A 19,588-nucleotide genomic window follows, 5' to 3' on the forward strand; every position below is an offset into this window, starting at 1 on the left:
CTAAATATGTTTTCTTAGGATTTAGTGCTCGAACTGGTATTTGGATACCGCGGTAGAGATGGCAGAAACAATGTGCACTATTTGAATGATGGTGCTGACATAATTTATCATACAGCATCAGTTGGAATTCTATATAATGTGGCAACAGGTAGGAAAACTACATATCTATAAAAGAAAATAGTATGAGACATTATTCATGTTCCCTTCTGTAATGATAATATTTTTTCCCTCCAGATGTAATACTGTGCATGAAATAATACATATACATTTTTCTCTTTAGGTTCTCAGTCTTTTTATCAGGAACATAATGATGACATTTTGTGCCTCACTATAAATCAGCATCCCAAATTTGTCAACCTTGTGGCAACTGGCCAAGTAGGTATGTTTCAATTTTTTAAGAAAAAAACAATATATACTGTAACTGAGCAGGTAGCCAGATGAATTCATAAAGAGAAGAAAGCATTTAGTTACATTGCTTCTGATTGGTCAGTTACTGGAGTCAGTTAAATTTATTCTTGTATCATTAAAAATTATTCACAAATCTATTCCTGTTTTTACAATGCCAATTATATTTTCATCCCAGCATTCATCAAAATGATTATTAAATTTGATGAGCCACACTTAAGCGTTTTTTATTCTGCATAATACTATGAAGTCTGCTATATGCAAACTACGGTATTTTACATAATAGAATAACCATAGCTGTGAAGTGAAGAAAAGATTTCAAAGCATATTGGATGAAGAAAAGATTTCTATAGCTTGAAGATAAACAAATTACATATAACCATATGCTCTGTCTTGTGAAGGTTGAAAAAGTAGATCTTTAGAAATTTCAGTACATGGATTTTACACAAAATGCACAAAATTCCGTTATGATTTATGTCATTTGTGAATGATGTCAGGATACAGATGACACAAAGTAGTAATGGTTGTGATACATCACAATCATAATAATACAAAATATATAATTTGGGTTATGTATCTGATAACTATGCAAATTACACATTCTATCATTTATAGTAATTGACATAATGTATTATGTGACATCATAACCTAAATGACTCAAAGGGCATAACTTGTGTTGCTACAGTGGAATTTTCTTCAGTTTACTGAACTTTAGAGAATAACAGTCACCCTTTCCTAATTAATTTGTTAAATAAAATTTCATTTTACTGATCTTTATTGTTTCATTCTAATGTGATTCCCTGAAGATAATTAAAGAAACTTGCTGAGCGTTGTCTCATCCTAGGCTACATGAGGAAGAGAAAGAATTGTCCCAAATAAAACTTTAAAAAGATGAACTAATTGAAAAGCGATTACTGTAAATAATCCTGTCTCCCATAATTATAACTTATCTTCAGTCAGATTGGATAAACACACTATGCACAGTCCTATTTTGAGGAAACTACAGTTTGGGAACACCTATAGTATTGCATGGAATTAGAAAAAGAGAAATTTTAGTACAAGGGCAGTTTTTCATTCACATACTGTGTTTCATTGTTCGGCATAATTTGTGAACTCTCTGAAAGTAGTAAGATAATAAATTTTCTGCACTTCTGTGGATTGCTTCAGAAAGAACAAGAACGTGATCTGTCTTTAACCAAATAACATTTCTCTGCAAATGGAAAATTCCATATATGGTAATTTAGATGTGAATAATCTACAAGATTGATGTTAAAAATGTCTCTGTTTTTGCTCTGAACAGTTTATCTTGTGCTTGGAAACAGCATCTAATTACATAGAGATAGCTTAAGTTTAGATTTATTTTTGAAATAAATTGAAATTATACACTTTATTCCACACATATATAAATTATCATCTTTTTTGTTTGTAATGATTTTTCTACTGGTTTTCCATTACAGGAGACTCAGCAGACATGTCAAGTAAGAAAAAAGCTAAATTTTAATATCTTCAATTATAACTAAGCATTTTCTGTTATTTAGTGTGTTGTAAACAACTGATTATATTTACATGGTATTAAAACATATTAGTGGTTTTTTAATTCAAAACAAAATTTGACAATTTTTAAATGTTCAAAATTTCCCTTAATTGAAATAAAATATTCATTCTTTGTAATGATAATGTTATTGCTAGCAATAAACCATTTCTGAACTACATTTCTGTTGAGCCTATTCCTTTTCAATGAATTGTAGCTTTTCAAGTCTATATTCCAAATGCATCTGTCATCCTATTAAATTGTAGTGGCACCTATGACAACATATTTGTCCTTGTTGTCAGGTTTCTGGGAGCAAGCTGGGTTAGACCAGAACAAGTCTTTGAGGTCTGATTAATAAGATTTATTAAGAGACATTAAAATAACATAACATTTCTGGCAGCACTCTACTTTCAAGTGAAAAAGCTGTATCTAGGCAAATCAGGGCAGAAGGATATGCTTCTCGTTCATAGATGTTTGCCTCTTTTGTAAAGGAGGGGAAAAGTGTAGGTGATGGTCGTCTTGGAATTACCAATCATGAACTACATGATTAATAGGAGATTCATAAGGCACCTGCCAAGGACATCCTTCCCAGTGTGTGGGAGATGCAATCCATCTCTTGCCAAGATTCCTTTATGTGGGTAGAGCAGTCCATGACTGAGAAATACAAACCCTTCTTGGCAGCACCATCTGTACAGGCAGTTATTTGTTTCCAGGATCCTGTTCTCTCCTGTGCAGTGACAGTCATCTGGCAAGTTGTTGAAAAGACAGTTTGTTTTTTACAGTTTTTTTATCTTCCTATCCAGGGCCATGTAGTCTCCATTTAAAGGCATTATAGCCCACAACTAAAATCCAGTGGAAACATTTCTAGAAAACTAAATTTAAACTCATGATTGGGCATAAAGTACTTTTGATTAAAACACTTGCTCCTATATGTGCTTTAAGGCATTCTTTCTTTCAGATCTAAAACGAGTTTAGGATTGCAAGAGAAATCTTAATAGGAATGAGTTTATATTTACTAAATGTAACTTTTTAAAAGAATAAGTGTAAATGTTAATAAATTAAAAGATGCTTTAAAACAAATTGGAATGCTTTTAATATTAAAATATCCTGTAAGCTTTCTTTAACAAAATTAATTATTGCTGTTCTTATATTTGTTCAGCAACAGCTCCTTGTATTCATGTGTGGGATGCAATGAACAAACAGACATTGTCTATACTGCGATGTTACCATTCAAAGGGAGTTTGTTCAGTTGGATTTAGTGCCACTGGCAAGCTTCTTCTGTCTGTTGGTTTGGATCCTGAACATACCATTACCATTTGGAAATGGCAAGAAGGTAGGCAAATATTCACTCTATCTGAAACTAGGAAATTCCTATGATTAAAGAAATCTTGCTGAAATCCTCACTCATAATTTACACAGCAATTAATCTATTAGAATTAGAATTCTTTATTGGCCAAATTGATTAGACACACAATGAATTTGTCTCTGGTGCATAAGCTCTCAGTGTACATACAACAATAGTGATAGATCATTATCATTGTCACTGTAAAAATACATTCATCATAAAACATTAGATACAACACTTAGTGATAGTCATGGACACTAAATAAGCAATCAACCTAAATCATACTAGGATACTAAGTAAACAATATAAATCGTAAGATACAAGCAACAAAGTTACAGTCATAAGAAGATAAGGAGGTAGGTAATAAGGAAGAAGAGAATAATGATGGTAATTCTGCCTTTCTAGATAGTTTGACAGTGTTGTGGAAATTAGTTGTTTAGCAGAGTGATGGCATGAGGGGAAAAAACTGTCCTTGTGTCTAGTTGTTCTGACGTGCAGTGCCCTATAGCGTAATTTTGAGGGTAGAAGTTGGAACAGTTTATGTCCAGGATGTGAGGGGCCTGTAGATATTTTCACAGCCCTCTTGGCTGAATGAAGTTTTTTCCTCTCTGTTTTTTCACCTGATTATGCATGATGGACAGAGGGCCAATGAAGGACATCTTTAAATTCTGGAATAGGTTGTAAAAGCACAATCTGCATGCAAAATAAAATTGCGAGTATCAGCCATTACTGTAAGGTACAGTAAAGCAGGATATGGGTTTGTAGGATGAAGGGATACCCAGAGAAGTACATTTTCTGTTTAAGCAGAAAAAAAATTTCTGTTAAAATCCTAGTTGAAAGGAATCATTTTCTTAATAAGATAAACCAGTGGTGTTCTTGGTGTAGCAAAATTAGGAATAACCTAAAATAAAAATTGGCAAACTGCCCAAAAGGCTAAATGTACTTGATAATGCCAAAAGAGGCATTATCTTTTTGAGGAAGATCATATACATTGTCTGGCTTAGGTAGAGGTTATATTTACAAAGGCATTGAAAAACCACCTGCACTTTATTCACTGTGGAGAGAACATTTTCCTTAGAATAAATGACAGATTGTCCAACTTCTTAAAAAGTCATACAAAAATTCATGAGAAAAATGAAAGCCAAGAGAGATTGCGTGTCAGTCTGAACCGAATTATCACACTTTTTAAATTCCCATATCAAAAATTACAGGCAGTTATTTGTAAAGTGCCTGTATGCTTTTCTTGCAAATCAAATGATAAGTTTCCCTAAAACCCAACTTGATAAAAATACATGCTTTTTGACTTTTTTTGAGAGGTCAATGAGTGGGAAAGGCTGGTGATCTCTAATGGTTCATTGATCAGGAACTGGTAATCAGAGATTGCGTTCAGACACCCATCTTTTTTAAAAAGATGTGAGACATGGCACCCTGGACAAAATCTTTTAGGTTCTTATTGATAAATTATTTTAAGTAAGCCAACTCTGTATTTGACATCAAGCGATAAAGGTTTTTCTTTCATGGATCATTACCTGGTAACAGTGAAGGAGCTTGGACATCTCCATGATTTTATATCTTTCTGAATATGTAGAAAGGTCATCCATGACAGGCAGATAGATTGTAGATAGATTAAACAGAATCTATTGGAGAAAGAAGTGATAAATCACTTCAGTATTCTGACAAGAAAATCGAATGGCAATATCAACCAGGGCATCAGTGTGATTTTGGAAAATGACATCTCTCCTCCTCCCCACCTCCAACTCATGTCAAGACAACCAGTGAAGTACTTGGGAAGAGCAGAGGCAAGTACAAGAAGCACTGGTGTTTTTGATGTGGCTGAATTAAAGCTGGACATGTGGAGTTGATATGCCCAGAGGCAAAAGTTCAGTACTGAATATACACGTATACTGTTGATATGTGGAACATCAGAACCATGAACTAAGGCCAACTTTATGTTGTCAGAGCAGAAAGTTAAGACTGAACATTGACATTCTGGAAATCAGTGAACTGAAATGCATTGGAATGGGTCACTTTTACATCAAAGGAGCATCAAATTTACTGAGAGAGAAAGAAAGGAAGAAAATAGAAGAAATGGATTGGTCATTGTTACTAATGGTGCCAAAGTATTCATGAAAAATGATGGAATTATCTCAACTTAGTTCAAGTCAAATAAATGAATATTATAGTGATCCAAACCTATGGTATAATCACAGCAAAATATTGAGAACTTGCAATATTTTGTCAACACAGTATTACAAAGGTTTTCCTGGTTTGGAAGTTCTCTTGATGCAGCCTAAAATTATTACATTTATCTTTTTTGCCACAATATTACATTGCTGGTTCATACTCAGTCTGCAGTCAACTACTATTGCAAGATCATTTTCACAAGTATCTTTAACTTGAGGACTTGACTTTTATTTCTTAAAAGAAGAACTTTGCATTTGTCTTTTTTACATCAGTTACACCCAGCTTTAATTTGTCTTAAAATCAAGAATACCAGTGTTGCCTGGTCTTGTCCCTAGCATTTCCAATTTCTCAACTTTATCTTTCTGCTCTTATGATCTTCTTTACTGATAGTTTGATTAGACGGCAACTTGAAAAACTACAGTAGCTATTAAATAACTACCTCTTAGGTGTCACAGGCCTAGTGCTCTGTTCTAGAAGCAGAAGGCTAAAGCATATGAAATAATTTACTATCCTAAAAAGCCTTTGCAATTTAAATATCATCTAATATCTTCTGCCTGTACAATGAGTATTAAATGTGCATCATGCATGGTTTCAACAATATTTTTTAGAGCTTACTTGTACAGAAAGAAGCTTTAGGTCCTGGATTACACTTATTAGCAGCAGTTAATCACTAGTTGGTGCGAATATCTCTCATATTGACCTGCACTTAGATAGGAATACTTAATTAGACTACTTAATTAGACTATGAGCAACATAATGTGGGGATAATACATCATCACAGATACCTCTTCAAACTGATACAGTTACTAAAAGAATATGATACTCCTTATAGAACGGGAAATAATACAGGGGTTAATAGCAGACTTGCTATATTGTTCATAGCAAGATGAGATGTCAGAAATTTAGAATTGTATATGTATAATGTCCTGATTGTTTTTAAAATTTTAAATACTAAAATTTCATAAGTGAATAACAATTTTCATTAACAAAGATAAAAATAAAAATGTTACTATTAGCAATAATGTTATTATCAGTATCCATTAAAAAAATGACCAAATATGTAATTTAATGATAGAACACAATGATGCTACAACTATACCTAAAAGAATATTGTTTAAAACACTATTTGTTTTCACCATTTCTTGATACAATTATGTATATCTGAATGTAAAGTATAATTAACTCTTCCCACTAGGTGCCAAAATTGCCAGTAGAGCCGGTCATAACCAACGTATTTTTGTAGCAGAATTCAGGCCTGATTCCGACACTCAGTTTGTTTCAGTAGGAGTAAAACATGTGAGATTTTGGACCCTTGCTGGAAGAGCCCTTCTTAGTAAAAAAGGACAGACAAGTTCAATAGAAGATGCACGAATGCAAACCATGCTCTCTGTGGCATTTGGAGCTGTACGTAATTTAAAAGAATATTTTAAATATTAATAAACTTTAAAACCACTTTTTGTAATTGTTGCTTAGTATATTTTCCCACTCATCCAATCCAAAAAAGACTAAGGGCGGCTGTATATTACTTGAGCAATGACTGAATGATTCTATGAACATAGTATGTGTCATTTGTGGGGAAAAGCTTATAGTTTTAGCTTTTGTGTAGGATACAGGTGCCTGTTCAAAAAGCAGAGTATTGCTAGTTTTCTCACATAGGTCCCAAAACTTCTTTTAACCAATTCCATAGCTATGGAATAAAAAAGAAAGTACTAGAAAGTACTTAAGAAGTGATAATAGTGCTTAAGAACCCCTGTAAGCAAAAATGTAGGTAAAGTCTCAGATCAGTTACTAAAGGATAATTGTGATCAGTGCTATTAAAAGCCAATAAGAAATGAAGAACCACTAGATTTTTGCACTTGACATCAGTTGCAAAATGACTAAAGCTTTTTTTCTCCCAAACCCAGAACTAAAGTCAGGTTGGGATTGTAGATTGGGCACTATGTTCTATACAAATTGTCCTTTCATAGTAAATGCTTGCATTCATTCCTTTTTGAAATCAGATGATGGACATATTTTTCCCCCTTTTCAGAATAATTTGACATTTACAGGTACCATCAGTGGAGATGTGTGTGTTTGGAAGGACCACATATTGAATCGAATTGTGGGCAAAGCTCATAATGGTCCTATATTTGCAATGTATACAACATTACGTGATGGCTTAATTGTAACTGGAGGCAAAGAGAGGCCGTGAGTCTTGTTTTCTTATATGATTATATTTTGTTTGTTTGTTTGTTTTATTAAATTTGTTGCCCACCGAATTTACCATCGGGCAACTGTGGTAGTAATTTCACAAATTGTAGTAATTTTTACAAATTTATTAATTTTACAGAATTATTAATGGATACACAATTGTATTATAATAAATTCTATTGTAGTAATTGTGAAATGTTTACAATGGATAATGCAGCTATATGGTCTACATCAACAGATATGGGTAATCAGTAGTGGAGCAAGCAGTCGACAGGAAAAATGATGCATATTATGAGTAAATCAAAGAGATAGATTTCAGTTTTTCTTTTCCACCCAAAGAAAGGATGTATTTGGAGTTGCTGATTACACTCCCTCAGTAGTTCTGCATGACTAGTTTAATCTTCTAGCCGAGTAAAACAAACATCTACTTGTATAAAAAGTAGTAATTGCTATGTGATTTTCAGAAATAATGTTACATCTCTTTTCCTATTTTCCTGTATGTCTAATGGAGTTAAGTACTTTACAAATTATAGACTATAGTAAAAAATTTATGCTGCAAAGGAAATAATTAATTGTGTGCTTAAAGACACACAATTGGTAGCTTGAAGATGTGTGGACTTCAACTTCCAAAATTCTGAGAGTTGGAGTCTACATATCTTCAAGCTGCCAAGGCTGACAAACACTGTTCTAGATTACATTAAAAGTTTAGGGAGTCTTTATACCAAGTGAAGGAAATAATCTTATTCTCAGCTACTAATACAGTAATCTTAATTCTTATATCCTGAGATCATTAAATGCAAACTCCTACATAATCAGATATCACTTATCAGCCATGCAAAAATCATTTTGGTATTATAAAATTGGTTTAAATACCACAATAACTTTTGAAAAGCACAAACTGAGGTGTTATCATTTTTTAAATACTGAATTTCTATTGAATTGTTTAAGTTAATGAACAGTACTTGGTCTTAGGGACTTTCATCTACTTTCTCTGAAAAGACTCTTTTTTATTTTGGCTAGATCAAAAGAAGGAGGTGCAATTAAGCTATGGGATCAGGAACTTAGAAGATGTCGAGCCTTTAGATTAGAGACGGGACAAGTAATTGACTGTGTCCGTTCTGTGTGCAGAGGCAAAGTAAGTCAATAATGCAGAATGGCTCAGGCCAAAGGTAGATATACAAATAACTGGTATTATGCCTTGTTTCCATGATTTTTCATTAAAAGTTATAGTAAAATATTAACACCATATTTAATATATTTAATGCTACATATTAAAATATTAATACATTTAAAATATTAACAAATTACAATATATTAATTCCTGTTGCTTCATAATGGTAGGCACAGAATTTTGAAACCATGTTATAGGCACTGCCCTCAAATGGCTGCCATTGTGTTTCCAGTCGCAAAACATTAATTTTATGTTTTAATAGGTGGTCATGGCAATAGGTGGTCAGAATGGGTGTGACTAACGAAAAACAACCTTATTTGATTGTTTATTAAATTTAGAGGCCATTTGCTTCTAGAATTACTTGGGGCATCTTATACTTAAAAAAATAGAAAGCAAAGACAGAAAACAAAAGAATGATCATATGCATCTAGACAAACCACAATCTATATATCATGAAACACAACCAGCAGGCCTCCACAACCACTGTATCCCAAGACTTGGGAGAACAGCCAAGTTTTTAAAGAACTTCTGGAAGGTCATCAGGATGGCAGGCACACATATCTGGGGGAGCATTGTTCCACTGCGATAGTGAAGGGTCACTTTCTGGATCCTGACAGAGGGTATTATTTCATCAAGAGGATCCAAAGCACACCAGTTCTTTCCCATCTTAACTGGATTAGTAAAAATCATGGGATACAGGAGATTCCTCAAATAATATAGCCCCACGCCATGAAGGGTATTACAGATAATAAACAGCACCTTGAATTCCACCTGGAAGCCCACTGGCAACTAATGCAGTTTGCAGAGAGTGGTACAGGGGTGAAATCCAGCAGGTTCTGATAGGTTCTGGAGAACCAGTAGCAGAAATTTTGAGTAGTTCAAAGAATTGGCAAATGCTACCTCTGGCTGGCCCCAGAGTGGGGTGGGAATGGAGATTTTGCAATACCCTTTCCCCAGGAATGGGGAGGGAATGGGGATTTTGCAATATCCTTCCCCTGCCACGCTTACCAAGCCACCCACCAAGCCACACCACGCCTATCAAGCCACCCCCACAGAACCGGTAGTATAAAAATTCGTATTTCACCACTGGAGTGGTATAATGAGGCATGCCCAACACTGCCTATACCACTCTGTTCTGGACCAGCTGCAGCTTCCAAGGTGCGTTGAAAGGCAGCCTCATGTACAGCATATTGCAATTATCCAAAAGCTTCCCATCTCCCTAGCTTCCAAGGTAATTCAGTTTACCTTTCCATTCACAGGAAGCAAGTACATTCTCAAATAAGGTATCGGCTTTGGTCACCTATTATTTTATTTATTGAGAAAGCTGATTGAGTATTTGAAGGAGTTGGGTACATTATTAGAAATACAAAATAGGGTTAAGGTAAGTGGTTTACCTGACATCCGCCAGCTGCCCATTTATTTTTTTCTAATTTTAAAAAATAAAAATAATCATATGGGAAAGGAATTTGGCAGAGGGTATGGGAGATTTGGAGGGCATGTGGTGCTTATGTATGCCATACTGGAAAATTAGACTCTAAATCCAGGAACAGACAACACTTAGGTCATCATTTTTCCAAAGTAGTTTGGTGGGCCAGTGTCCATGTGGTCGCATAAGGGGGCAATTGGGGATTTTTATGCATTGTGTGTGTGTTACTGTGAATGTGAATTTCAGGTAGATCTTTGCAAATCTTTGAAATTTATTTACAACTTTACAAAAGCTTTTTCTCTGATTATTTTTTTTAACATTGGAGGAAAATTACATCTGATGGATTTGACTATTTGTTGCCAAGTGTAACACAATCGTCCAGAAAATGCCATTCGGCTTTCATTTTCAATATGTCAAAAGCTGAAAATGGTTATGTAGCCTGAATGCACTTATTCTGACATCCCTATTTAAATTAAGTTTAAATGTAAGTTAAACGAACACAAATATATTTCATTTTTGTCCTCGCCACTTTTGGATACTCCTAAGACTCTGGCTGCAGCCTTCATGGCAACCACAAGATGACAGTACAGAATTAGAGTTTTCAGTATTTGCTATCTAGTAGGCATCCAGATGTTTGCAACCCAGATAGAGTAGTCCTAGGATAAACCCTGTCACATGTTCTCAATGATTAAATGAGTTTCTCTTTGTCTTATAGTATCAGAAAATATCTTATTTCTTCTGCTGAAGAAATTTTTGAGTAAGGGTTAAATCATAGCAAGAGCCTGGCAATAGTAATAAAAGTTCTTTGTTGATGTGGGCAGCTATAGAAATCAAATAAATGCATACTATAAATAAATTATTTATTATAATCCTAAATTTTGACAGATGGTAAAGTCAAAATGGTTACCACAACAGTGCAATCAAAGCTGCCAAATGCATTGCACATGAAAAACAGGCAGAATTTCAATCGGGCTGCTGTGGCCACCATTTTAATTTTTTTTACCATGATTATGTGTATCTCCTGCTTTGATATGTTGCTGCTGACCACAAAAAGAGCAAAAAAAATTACTAAGAATGATATTAAAAGCTGAGGTAATACTGTATAATAGATTTTATTTTTAAATAATTGAGTAAATCTTTAGTTTGTGTCAGGTCTCAAGTACCAAGAACGACATGTGGAGTTGCTTAAGAGTGGTTTATCTATAGACAGAATCTTGCCGAATTAAAGCAACTATTTGCATAACTACAAATATGATTTGGGAATAGCTAAGGAGACCTGTTTTAATTTTCTTTCTGAGGGTTACATTTTCCAAGCTCCGCTGCCTCTTTGCCTACTGGAAAGCAGCCCCTCCCTCCTGAGAATCCAGACCACAGTCCACCACAGTTTGACTATATATGTAGTTACTAGAAATAAACCAGTAGCTAAGGATATTGTTATACTTTTTTTTTTTTGTTTCCCTGTGCTATGATGGCATCCATTACGGATCTCATTGGAGGTTTCTTCCTTGTCTCTATTTCTAACTGAAGATGGATTTCAAACTTACAATTTCTCCATTTTTAACCTGATGCGCAGTGGTTAGAGTGCAGCACTGCAGGCTACTTCGGCTGACTGCTAGCTACAATTCAGCAGTTCAAATCTCACCAGCTCAAGGTTGACTCAGCCTTCCATCCTTCTGAGGTCGATAAAATGAGGACCCAGATTGTTGGGGGCAATATGCTGACTCTATAAACCACTTAGAGAGGGCTGTAAAAGCACTATGAAGCGGTATACAAATCTAAATGCTATTCCTTTTGCATTACGTTGGCTCTCTGTTTATTATATGTATAATTATTAAAATTATAAATTATTAAATTATGTAATGACCATTACATTGTTGTTCTAGGGAAAAATTCTTGTTGGGACACGAAATGCTGAAATCATAGAAGTTGGAGAGAAAAATGCTGCCTGTAACATTCTGATTAATGGGCACATGGATGGGCCTATCTGGGGATTGGCAACCCACCCGTCTCGTGATCTTTTTCTTTCTGCTGCAGAAGATGGAACAGTGAGACTTTGGGATATTGCTGACAAAGTAGGTGTAAAAATGGCATTTAAGAAGTTACAGTAAATTATTTATTAACTTCTGTGTCATTCCTCTCGCCGAAGCGATTCTAGGTGGCTTGGTATTTAAATAAATGATACATTTTTCAACTTGACTTTGTAAAGCATTACCAAGGAGTTAAGCTAATATTTATAGAAAAAGAAAGCATTGTGTCATTTAACATGCTATTCTAGTTTTAATTTCATTTTTTGAAACTATTGCAGAAAATGGTGAACAAAGTCAATTTGGGCTATGCAGCACGCACCGTATCATACAGCCCGGAAGGTGACATGGTAGCAATTGGCATGAAAAATGGAGAGTTTATTATCCTATTAGTGAACTCTCTGAAGATATGGGGGAAGAAAAGAGACAGACGATCTGCTATCCAAGACATCAGGTGAGAAATCATATACAGTATCTCTCATTTGCCCCAGGAAGAAATGTAACATCTGCACTTGGGTTTTATTACTGGATATGATGCTTATCCAGATATGGTGCTATTGCATTTCATTCATCTATTAATGGCTTAGCAGATGGAGAATTCTAGCACCACCATTCACCATTTCCAAGGAGGAGAAACTGAACTGAATTCCCTTTGCTTTGCGTTCAGCAGCAGTAATAAAGGTGTACGTGCAAGCAGAAGAAAATAAAAGACCCTGAAGCATGAAAATGACTTGCATAGGTCATTTGCAGCAGAAAAGATTCAAACAGCAGTTTAACATCTTGAGCTTTTTAGATGAGTTATTTCGTAAATTAGAATGAATTTAAAACTTGTTTTTCCCTACATAGGTTCAGCCCAGATGCCCATTACTTAGCAGTGGGTTCAAGTGAAAACGCAGTTGACTTTTATGACCTGACCCTGGGGCCTCCTCTTAACAGAGCCAGCTACTGCAAAGACATTCCAAGCTTTGTTATTCAAATGGACTTTTCTGCAGATAGCTGTTATCTTCAGGTAAGGAAATAATGTTTTTTTTCATTTATATCATGAACATTTTTTAAAGGTTATATCTTGGATGTTTTGACCCCAGTATGAATTTGTAAGAGTTTGGTCTTGAGACAGGCTGTTTCCTGTTGTTTCCTGTTGTTGTTGCTTGATAACCTAGAGGCATTTGGGGACCTGCACTGAGAAAAACATCATGTTAACATCAGAAGAGAGGCAGAGATTCCAACAAGCAACCAGTGGTGTTGTAAGGCCTGCCAGAATTCTTCCCTCTTTGCAGAGGGCGGCTAGCAATAGGGAGAGAGAGAGGATCGAGCCAGAAGACAGGCTGAGATCTCAACTAACAATGAAGGGTGCTGGGATGCCTACCAGAATCCTTTCCTTTCTACAGCAGATAGATAATAATAGAGAACCTGAGAAAGCTAGGCCTGTAACACGTAGCCAAACAGCCAGGATGAGGAAGCAGGAAGAAAAACTGCTGTCCTCCAATCAGGGCACAGAGTTACAGGCTAATCAGCATACGTCAGCAGCAGCAAACAAAGAAAAGCGACAGCTCCGACCTCGCAACACACCCATAGCTTCTAAACTAAACAAGAGCCTAAAGATGACAGAGTTGTGAGCCTGTCGAAACGTTGCTAGAAAGAAAAACTTTTAAGGTACTGGTAGGATTTTAGCTAAGGTTTTAAAGGACCTTGCAGAGTGCTCTGTAAGGATTTTTGGAAGATTTTAAGCTAGGATTTTAACCAGAATTTTAAACATTTTAACTAACTTATTTAACATGACACGGGAAAACACCCGAGATTTTAATTTTTTGCATCTATCTATCTATCTATCTATCTATATATATATATGTAAAAAGTTAAAATCTCGAGTTATAAGTTTGTTAGTTAAAATGTTTAAAATCCTGGCTAAAATCACAGCGGACCTTCAGTTTTTGTAACATGTTGGTAATCCAATTTAAGAATGCAAAGTCTTTCTTATAGACTACACAGATTTATTAGAATACTTAGAAAGTTTATATTTCCCTCTATGTGTTCTTAAAGGTGTCTACTGGGTCTTACAAAAGGCAAGTTTATGAAGTGCCTTCAGGAAAACAACTTCTGGATCAAACTGTGATTGATAGAATAACATGGGCCACTTGGACCAGGTAGATCAACTGTTTAAAATATGACATATCATTTCCCACTGAAAACATAAACCTATATACTTTCTGCATATAGGTAGGCTGCATAGTACTTTATAGTACAAACTATAAAGTGATACCAGGTTGCATTTAACGGGAGCATTTTAATTCAATTAATGCAAGGTTAACAGATTTAACAGATTAACAGAGTTGGAAGGGTCCTTATAGGTCATCTAGTCCAACCTCCCCACTCAAGCAGGAGACCCTACACCATTTCTGACAAATGGCAGTCGAATCTTTTCTTGAAAATCTCAAGTGATGTGGCTCCCACAACTTCCGAAGGCAAGCTGTTCCATTGATAGATTGTTCTCACTGTCAGAAAGTTCCTCCTCATTTCTAGGTTGAATCTCTCCTTGGTCAGTTTCCATTCATTATTCTTTGTCTGGCCTTCAGGTGGTTTGGAAAACAGCTTGACCCCCTCCTCTCTCTGGCAGCCCCTCAAGTATTGGAAGATGGCTATCATGTCTCCCTTGGTCCTTCTCTTCACTAGACTAGCCATGCCCAGTTCATGTAACCGTTCTTCATATGTTTTAGATTCCAGTCCCCTAATCATCCTGGTTGCTCTCCTCTGCACTTTTTCTAGAGTCTCAACATTTTTTTTATAGTGTGGTGACCAAAACTGGATGTAGTACTCTAGGTGTGGTCTTACTAGGGCTTTATAGAGTGATATTAGTACCTCACTTGATCTTGATTGTATCCCTCTGTTAATGCAATTTAGGATTGCATTGGCTTTTTTAGTGCCGCTGCACACTGCTGGCTCATATTTAGCTGATTGTCCACTAAGACTCCAAGATCCCTCTCACAGTACTTGCTAATAAACCTGGTTTCCCCCAGTTTATATGTGTGCTTTTGGTTTTTCTTACCTAAGTGTAAGACTTTACTTTTCTCTACATTGAATTTCATTTTGTTAGATAGGGCCCAGTGTTCAAATCTTTCAAGATCCATCTGGATCTTGAGTGTATCTTCTAGGGTGTTAGCTATTCCTGCCAGCTTAGTATCATCTGCAAATTTGGTGAGTTCCCCTTCTATTCATTCATCTAAGTCGTTTATGAAGATATTTTAGTGCACATGGAGGTAAACCTAGCGCATGCACATTTGTCATTGGGAGTTTAGACATTTTGCATGTGCAAAAAGGAGAAAAGGAAGGTTCCATTCAAGGAAAGCTGAAAAAAGTAGAGGCTCATTTTCAAATAACAGGAGAGAGCAGGTACTCTTTGCATATGGGTTTGTCCTCTTTTACTATCATAAAGCATTTTATTAAGAAACATAAAATATATTTTTAAAAAATTTGAAATTTTAATTGCCTACTTGTCAAGCTGGAACCAATTATTTTATTTTCCATAGAAATATCCTTTTAAATGCTGTGAATTCCATTGCTGTAATGTGACTATTTTGGAATTCATTAACTGCATTAATCTGCAGCTGTATCTTCTTTGAGTGAGGGTGTCTTGCCATCCACCTTGAAAGAGGCGGTGGTGAGGCCCCTCCTCAAGAAGCTCTCTCTGGATCCGGCTGTTTTGGCTAACTATCGTCCAGTCTCCAACCTTCACTTTGTGGCGAAGGTTGTTGAGAGTGTGGTCGCACGACAGCTTTCTCGGTACCTGGATGAAGCTGTCTATCTAGATCTGCTCCAGTCCGGCTTCAGGCCTGGGTACAGCACAGAAACGGCATTGGTCGCGTTGGTGGATGATCTCTGGAGGGCTCGGGATAGGGGTTGTTCCTCTATCCTAGTCCTGTTAGATCTGTCAGTGGCTTTTGATACCATCAACCATGGTATCATGCTGCACTGGTTGGAGGGGTTGGAGGTGGGGGGCACCGTCCTACGGTGGTTCTCCTCCTATCTCTCTGACCAGTCGCAGTCGGTGTTGGCAGGGGGGCAGAGGTCGACCCCGAGGCGCCTTGTTTGTGGGGTGCCGCAGGGGTCAGTCCTCTCACCCCTTCTGTTCAACATTTATGTGAAGCCGCTGGGTGAGATCATCCATGGTTTTGGGGTGGAGTTCCATCAGTACGCTGACGACACTCAGCTGTACATCTCCACCCCAGGCCATCCCAATGATGTCCTTGAAGTGATGTCCCAGTGCCTAGAGGTCGTGCGGGTCTGGATGGGGAGAAACAGGCTTCGACTCAACCCTTCCAAGACCGAGTGGCTATGGCTTCCGGCGTCCCGATATAGCCAGCTGGTACCATCGCTGGCTATTGGGGGCGAGTTACTGGCCCCCATGGAGAGGGCTCGCAACTTGGGCGTCCTCCTGGATGCACTGCTGTCTTTAGAAGAGCATATGACGACCGTAGCCAGGGGGGCTTTTCATCAGGTTCGCCTGATTCACCAGTTGCGTTCCTTTCTGGATCGGGACTCCTTATGCACAGTCACTCAGGCACTCGTCACTTCCCGCCTGGACTACTGCAATGCTCTCTACATGGGGCTCCCCTTGAGGAGCACTCAGAGGCTCCAACTGGTGCACAATGCGGCCGCACGGGGGATTATGGGAGCGATGGGGCGCTCCCATGTGACACCCCTCCTGCACGAGCTGCATTGGCTTCCGGTGGTCTTCCGGGTGCGCTTCAAGGTGTTGGTTACCACCTTTAAAGCGCTCCATGGCATAAGGCCTAGGTACTTATGGGACTGCCTTCTGCCGCCGATAGCCTCCCACCGGTCAGTTCGCTCCCACAGAGAAGGACTCCTCAGGGTGCCGCCAGCCAGGCAATGTCAGCTGGCGACCCCCAGGGGGAGGGCCTTCTCTGTGGCAGCACCTGCCCTCACCAGATACCAGATCTCCGTGCTTTTCGCCGTGCCCTCAAAACTTTTCTATTTCATCAAGCTGGGCTGGTGTAAACCCCCTCCCCCTTTAGATATTTTTAATTGTAAATGGTTTTTAGTCGGGAGGTTTTAAATTTTGGGCCAAAATTTGTTTAATTCTTTTAAAATTTAAAATTTTGTATTGGGATGTTTTTTGTTCTAGGCTGTGCACCGCCCTGAGTCCAGCAGGAGAAGGGCGGTATAAAAATTTAATAAAATAAATAAATAAAATAAATATCTCTAGATTACAACAGGAGTTTAGATGTTGAAGAACCACACTATTAGTCATTCTGGCTGGGGCAGTTTAGAAAGATTTTGGAATTCTGTAGTTCAGCTTTATGGCTTATTGAATTTCCCCAACTAAAGGAAGAACAGTAAAAACAAACCTCAGCAAAAGGTTGACATCTGGAAGCTGCAACAATTTGAGCATGCTGCAGTGGGTGCAGTTCCAAATGACTAGTGGTTCATCTCAGTTACACCCCTATTCTAACTCAGCAAGTTACAATAGCTGCCAGTTGTTTTCTGGGTGCAATTGAACTTGCTAGTTATCATTTTTAAAGCTCTACATGGCACATCCCCAAGTTATTTGCTGGATTGCTTCTCCCTGAGAGTACTAACTAGGTAAGATAGGGAGGGTGATCTTCCAGGTCCCTTCCCTCAAATATTATCATCTATTCTAATGGGACTTCAGAGAGGTGCCTTCTATTTAGGTGACCCTACTCTTTGGCACAATCTCCCTCCTGATAAGAGGACATTTATGGACAAAACACAGTAAATATATAAATGAAGACTACTAGCATAAGGTCATGAAATAATGATAATAGTTAATGTTAGAATGATTCAGCTCTGGCAATATAGTACACCTTATTCTTTATTTCCTCCACTACATCAGAATATCCTCTTGGTTCTTTTCTCTTCCCTCTATTTCAGCATTCTAGGAGATGAAGTTGTTGGAATTTGGTCCCGGCATGCTGAGAAAGCGGATGTAAATTGTGCCTGTGTTTCTCACTCGGGAATTAGCCTTGTAACAGGCGATGATTTTGGAATGGTCAAGTTGTTCGACTTCCCTTGTCCAGAGAAGTTTGTAAGAGCTTTTTCTTTCTTTCAATCACCAGGTCTTTTGATAACTGAATTTGAAAGCCACCAGAGCATCTACACGATGTTCTCAGAAATATTAAGATGATGGGCCCAGTGACACTGTTTGAACTCTGCCTGTTTTTAAATGTCTGTTGCAGAGAGAGAATTGATTGTTCTGTCATGGCCACCAACATTTTTTTAACTCTAACATTATAGTTATACCATATTATACCATGTTGAGATCCCAAAGGGTATAAATACAAATTTAGTTGTTATTGTCCCTTCATAAAGAGTTGAGCAACAACCCAATTTTGCCTTCCCGTTCTGCCAAAACAACCCAAGAAAACTTGTATAAAGCAGTGAAAGGGGACAAAAGAAAAAAAGCATATACACCTGCTATGGAACTGTATTGAATAGACATAAAATTATCCTCCAGAAAGAGATGCTATATTTAATGTGGTAGCAGGAATAGTTTTATAGCGGGGGAGCAATAAAAAGAGAAGGAATTCAGTAATGAGCTCTGATTAATAATGATTTCAATAAAGTCAAGGTTTTTTAAAAAAGTGTTAAACTAACAGGAAGTTTTCTGTTTATTGAAGGCAAAACATAAAAGATTTTTAGGTCACTCGGCTCATGTGACCAATATTCGCTTTACAAGTGGTGACAGATATGTTGTCAGTGCTGGTGGAGATGATAGCAGGTATGTTAATCTTCATTTGAATATGAAAAAGAGACAAAATTGTATCAACACATCTTATGCTTTTTCTGAAACTGCACTCAAGTAACTATTGAATTAGCAGAAACTTATGTAATAATTGCTGGTCTGCAGCATTCTTGATATGTACCGTATTTTTTGGAGTATAAGACGCACTGGAGTATAAAACACAGCTTAGTTTTTGGGGAGGAAAATAGGGAAAAAAAATCTGTCTACCAGGTATTCATCTGGCTAGTGTCCTTAGTCTGGTCAGCTTCAGCACAATAGTTTGCTGGTTTTTATTCCCTGCTTGGGGATAAAAAACAGCTTCTAAAGCACAAGTGATCTTTGGAGAGAGAAGCAATGAGAAAAGCAGGCAAACCACGGAGATCGCTTCACTCGCTAGCGCCTCCTTAGGGCTGAAAAAAAGCTTCACAGCTGAGACTCGGAGGGAGCAGGCAAAGCAGGGAAGCGGAGATTGCTTCACTCATTAGGGCTGAAAAAAGCTTCAAAAAGCTACATTCAGAGTATAAGACTTACCCAAATTTTCAGCCTCTTTCAGGA

General features: G+C 37.2%; 1 protein-coding gene across 5 annotated transcripts in view; it reads left to right on the forward strand.

Annotated features, from left to right (window-relative positions):
- The window catches only part of EML5 (EMAP like 5), a 103,356-nt gene that overhangs the window by 79,482 nt on the left and 4,286 nt on the right, over positions 1 to 19,588 (forward strand). For 2 of the 5 annotated variants that reach the window (XM_034418293.2, XM_034418295.2), the window contains 13 exons: positions 19 to 148; positions 281 to 379; positions 1,863 to 1,883; positions 3,096 to 3,269; positions 6,661 to 6,869; positions 7,495 to 7,652; positions 8,676 to 8,790; positions 12,136 to 12,324; positions 12,558 to 12,730; positions 13,123 to 13,285; positions 14,317 to 14,420; positions 18,184 to 18,337; positions 18,930 to 19,030. In XM_034418293.2, coding sequence (XP_034274184.2) covers positions 19 to 148; positions 281 to 379; positions 1,863 to 1,883; positions 3,096 to 3,269; positions 6,661 to 6,869; positions 7,495 to 7,652; positions 8,676 to 8,790; positions 12,136 to 12,324; positions 12,558 to 12,730; positions 13,123 to 13,285; positions 14,317 to 14,420; positions 18,184 to 18,337; positions 18,930 to 19,030 — 1,790 coding nt within the window. The remainder of the gene's footprint in view (positions 1 to 18; positions 149 to 280; positions 380 to 1,862; positions 1,884 to 3,095; positions 3,270 to 6,660; positions 6,870 to 7,494; positions 7,653 to 8,675; positions 8,791 to 12,135; positions 12,325 to 12,557; positions 12,731 to 13,122; positions 13,286 to 14,316; positions 14,421 to 18,183; positions 18,338 to 18,929; positions 19,031 to 19,588) is intronic. The other 3 variants (XM_060687349.2, XM_034418296.2, XM_060687350.2) reach the window with 2 other exon arrangements.

Source organism: Pantherophis guttatus, chromosome 1 (genome assembly GCF_059756535.1).
Source record: "Pantherophis guttatus breed Tessera chromosome 1, ASM5975653v1, whole genome shotgun sequence".
Lineage (NCBI taxonomy): Eukaryota > Metazoa > Chordata > Lepidosauria > Squamata > Colubridae > Pantherophis > Pantherophis guttatus.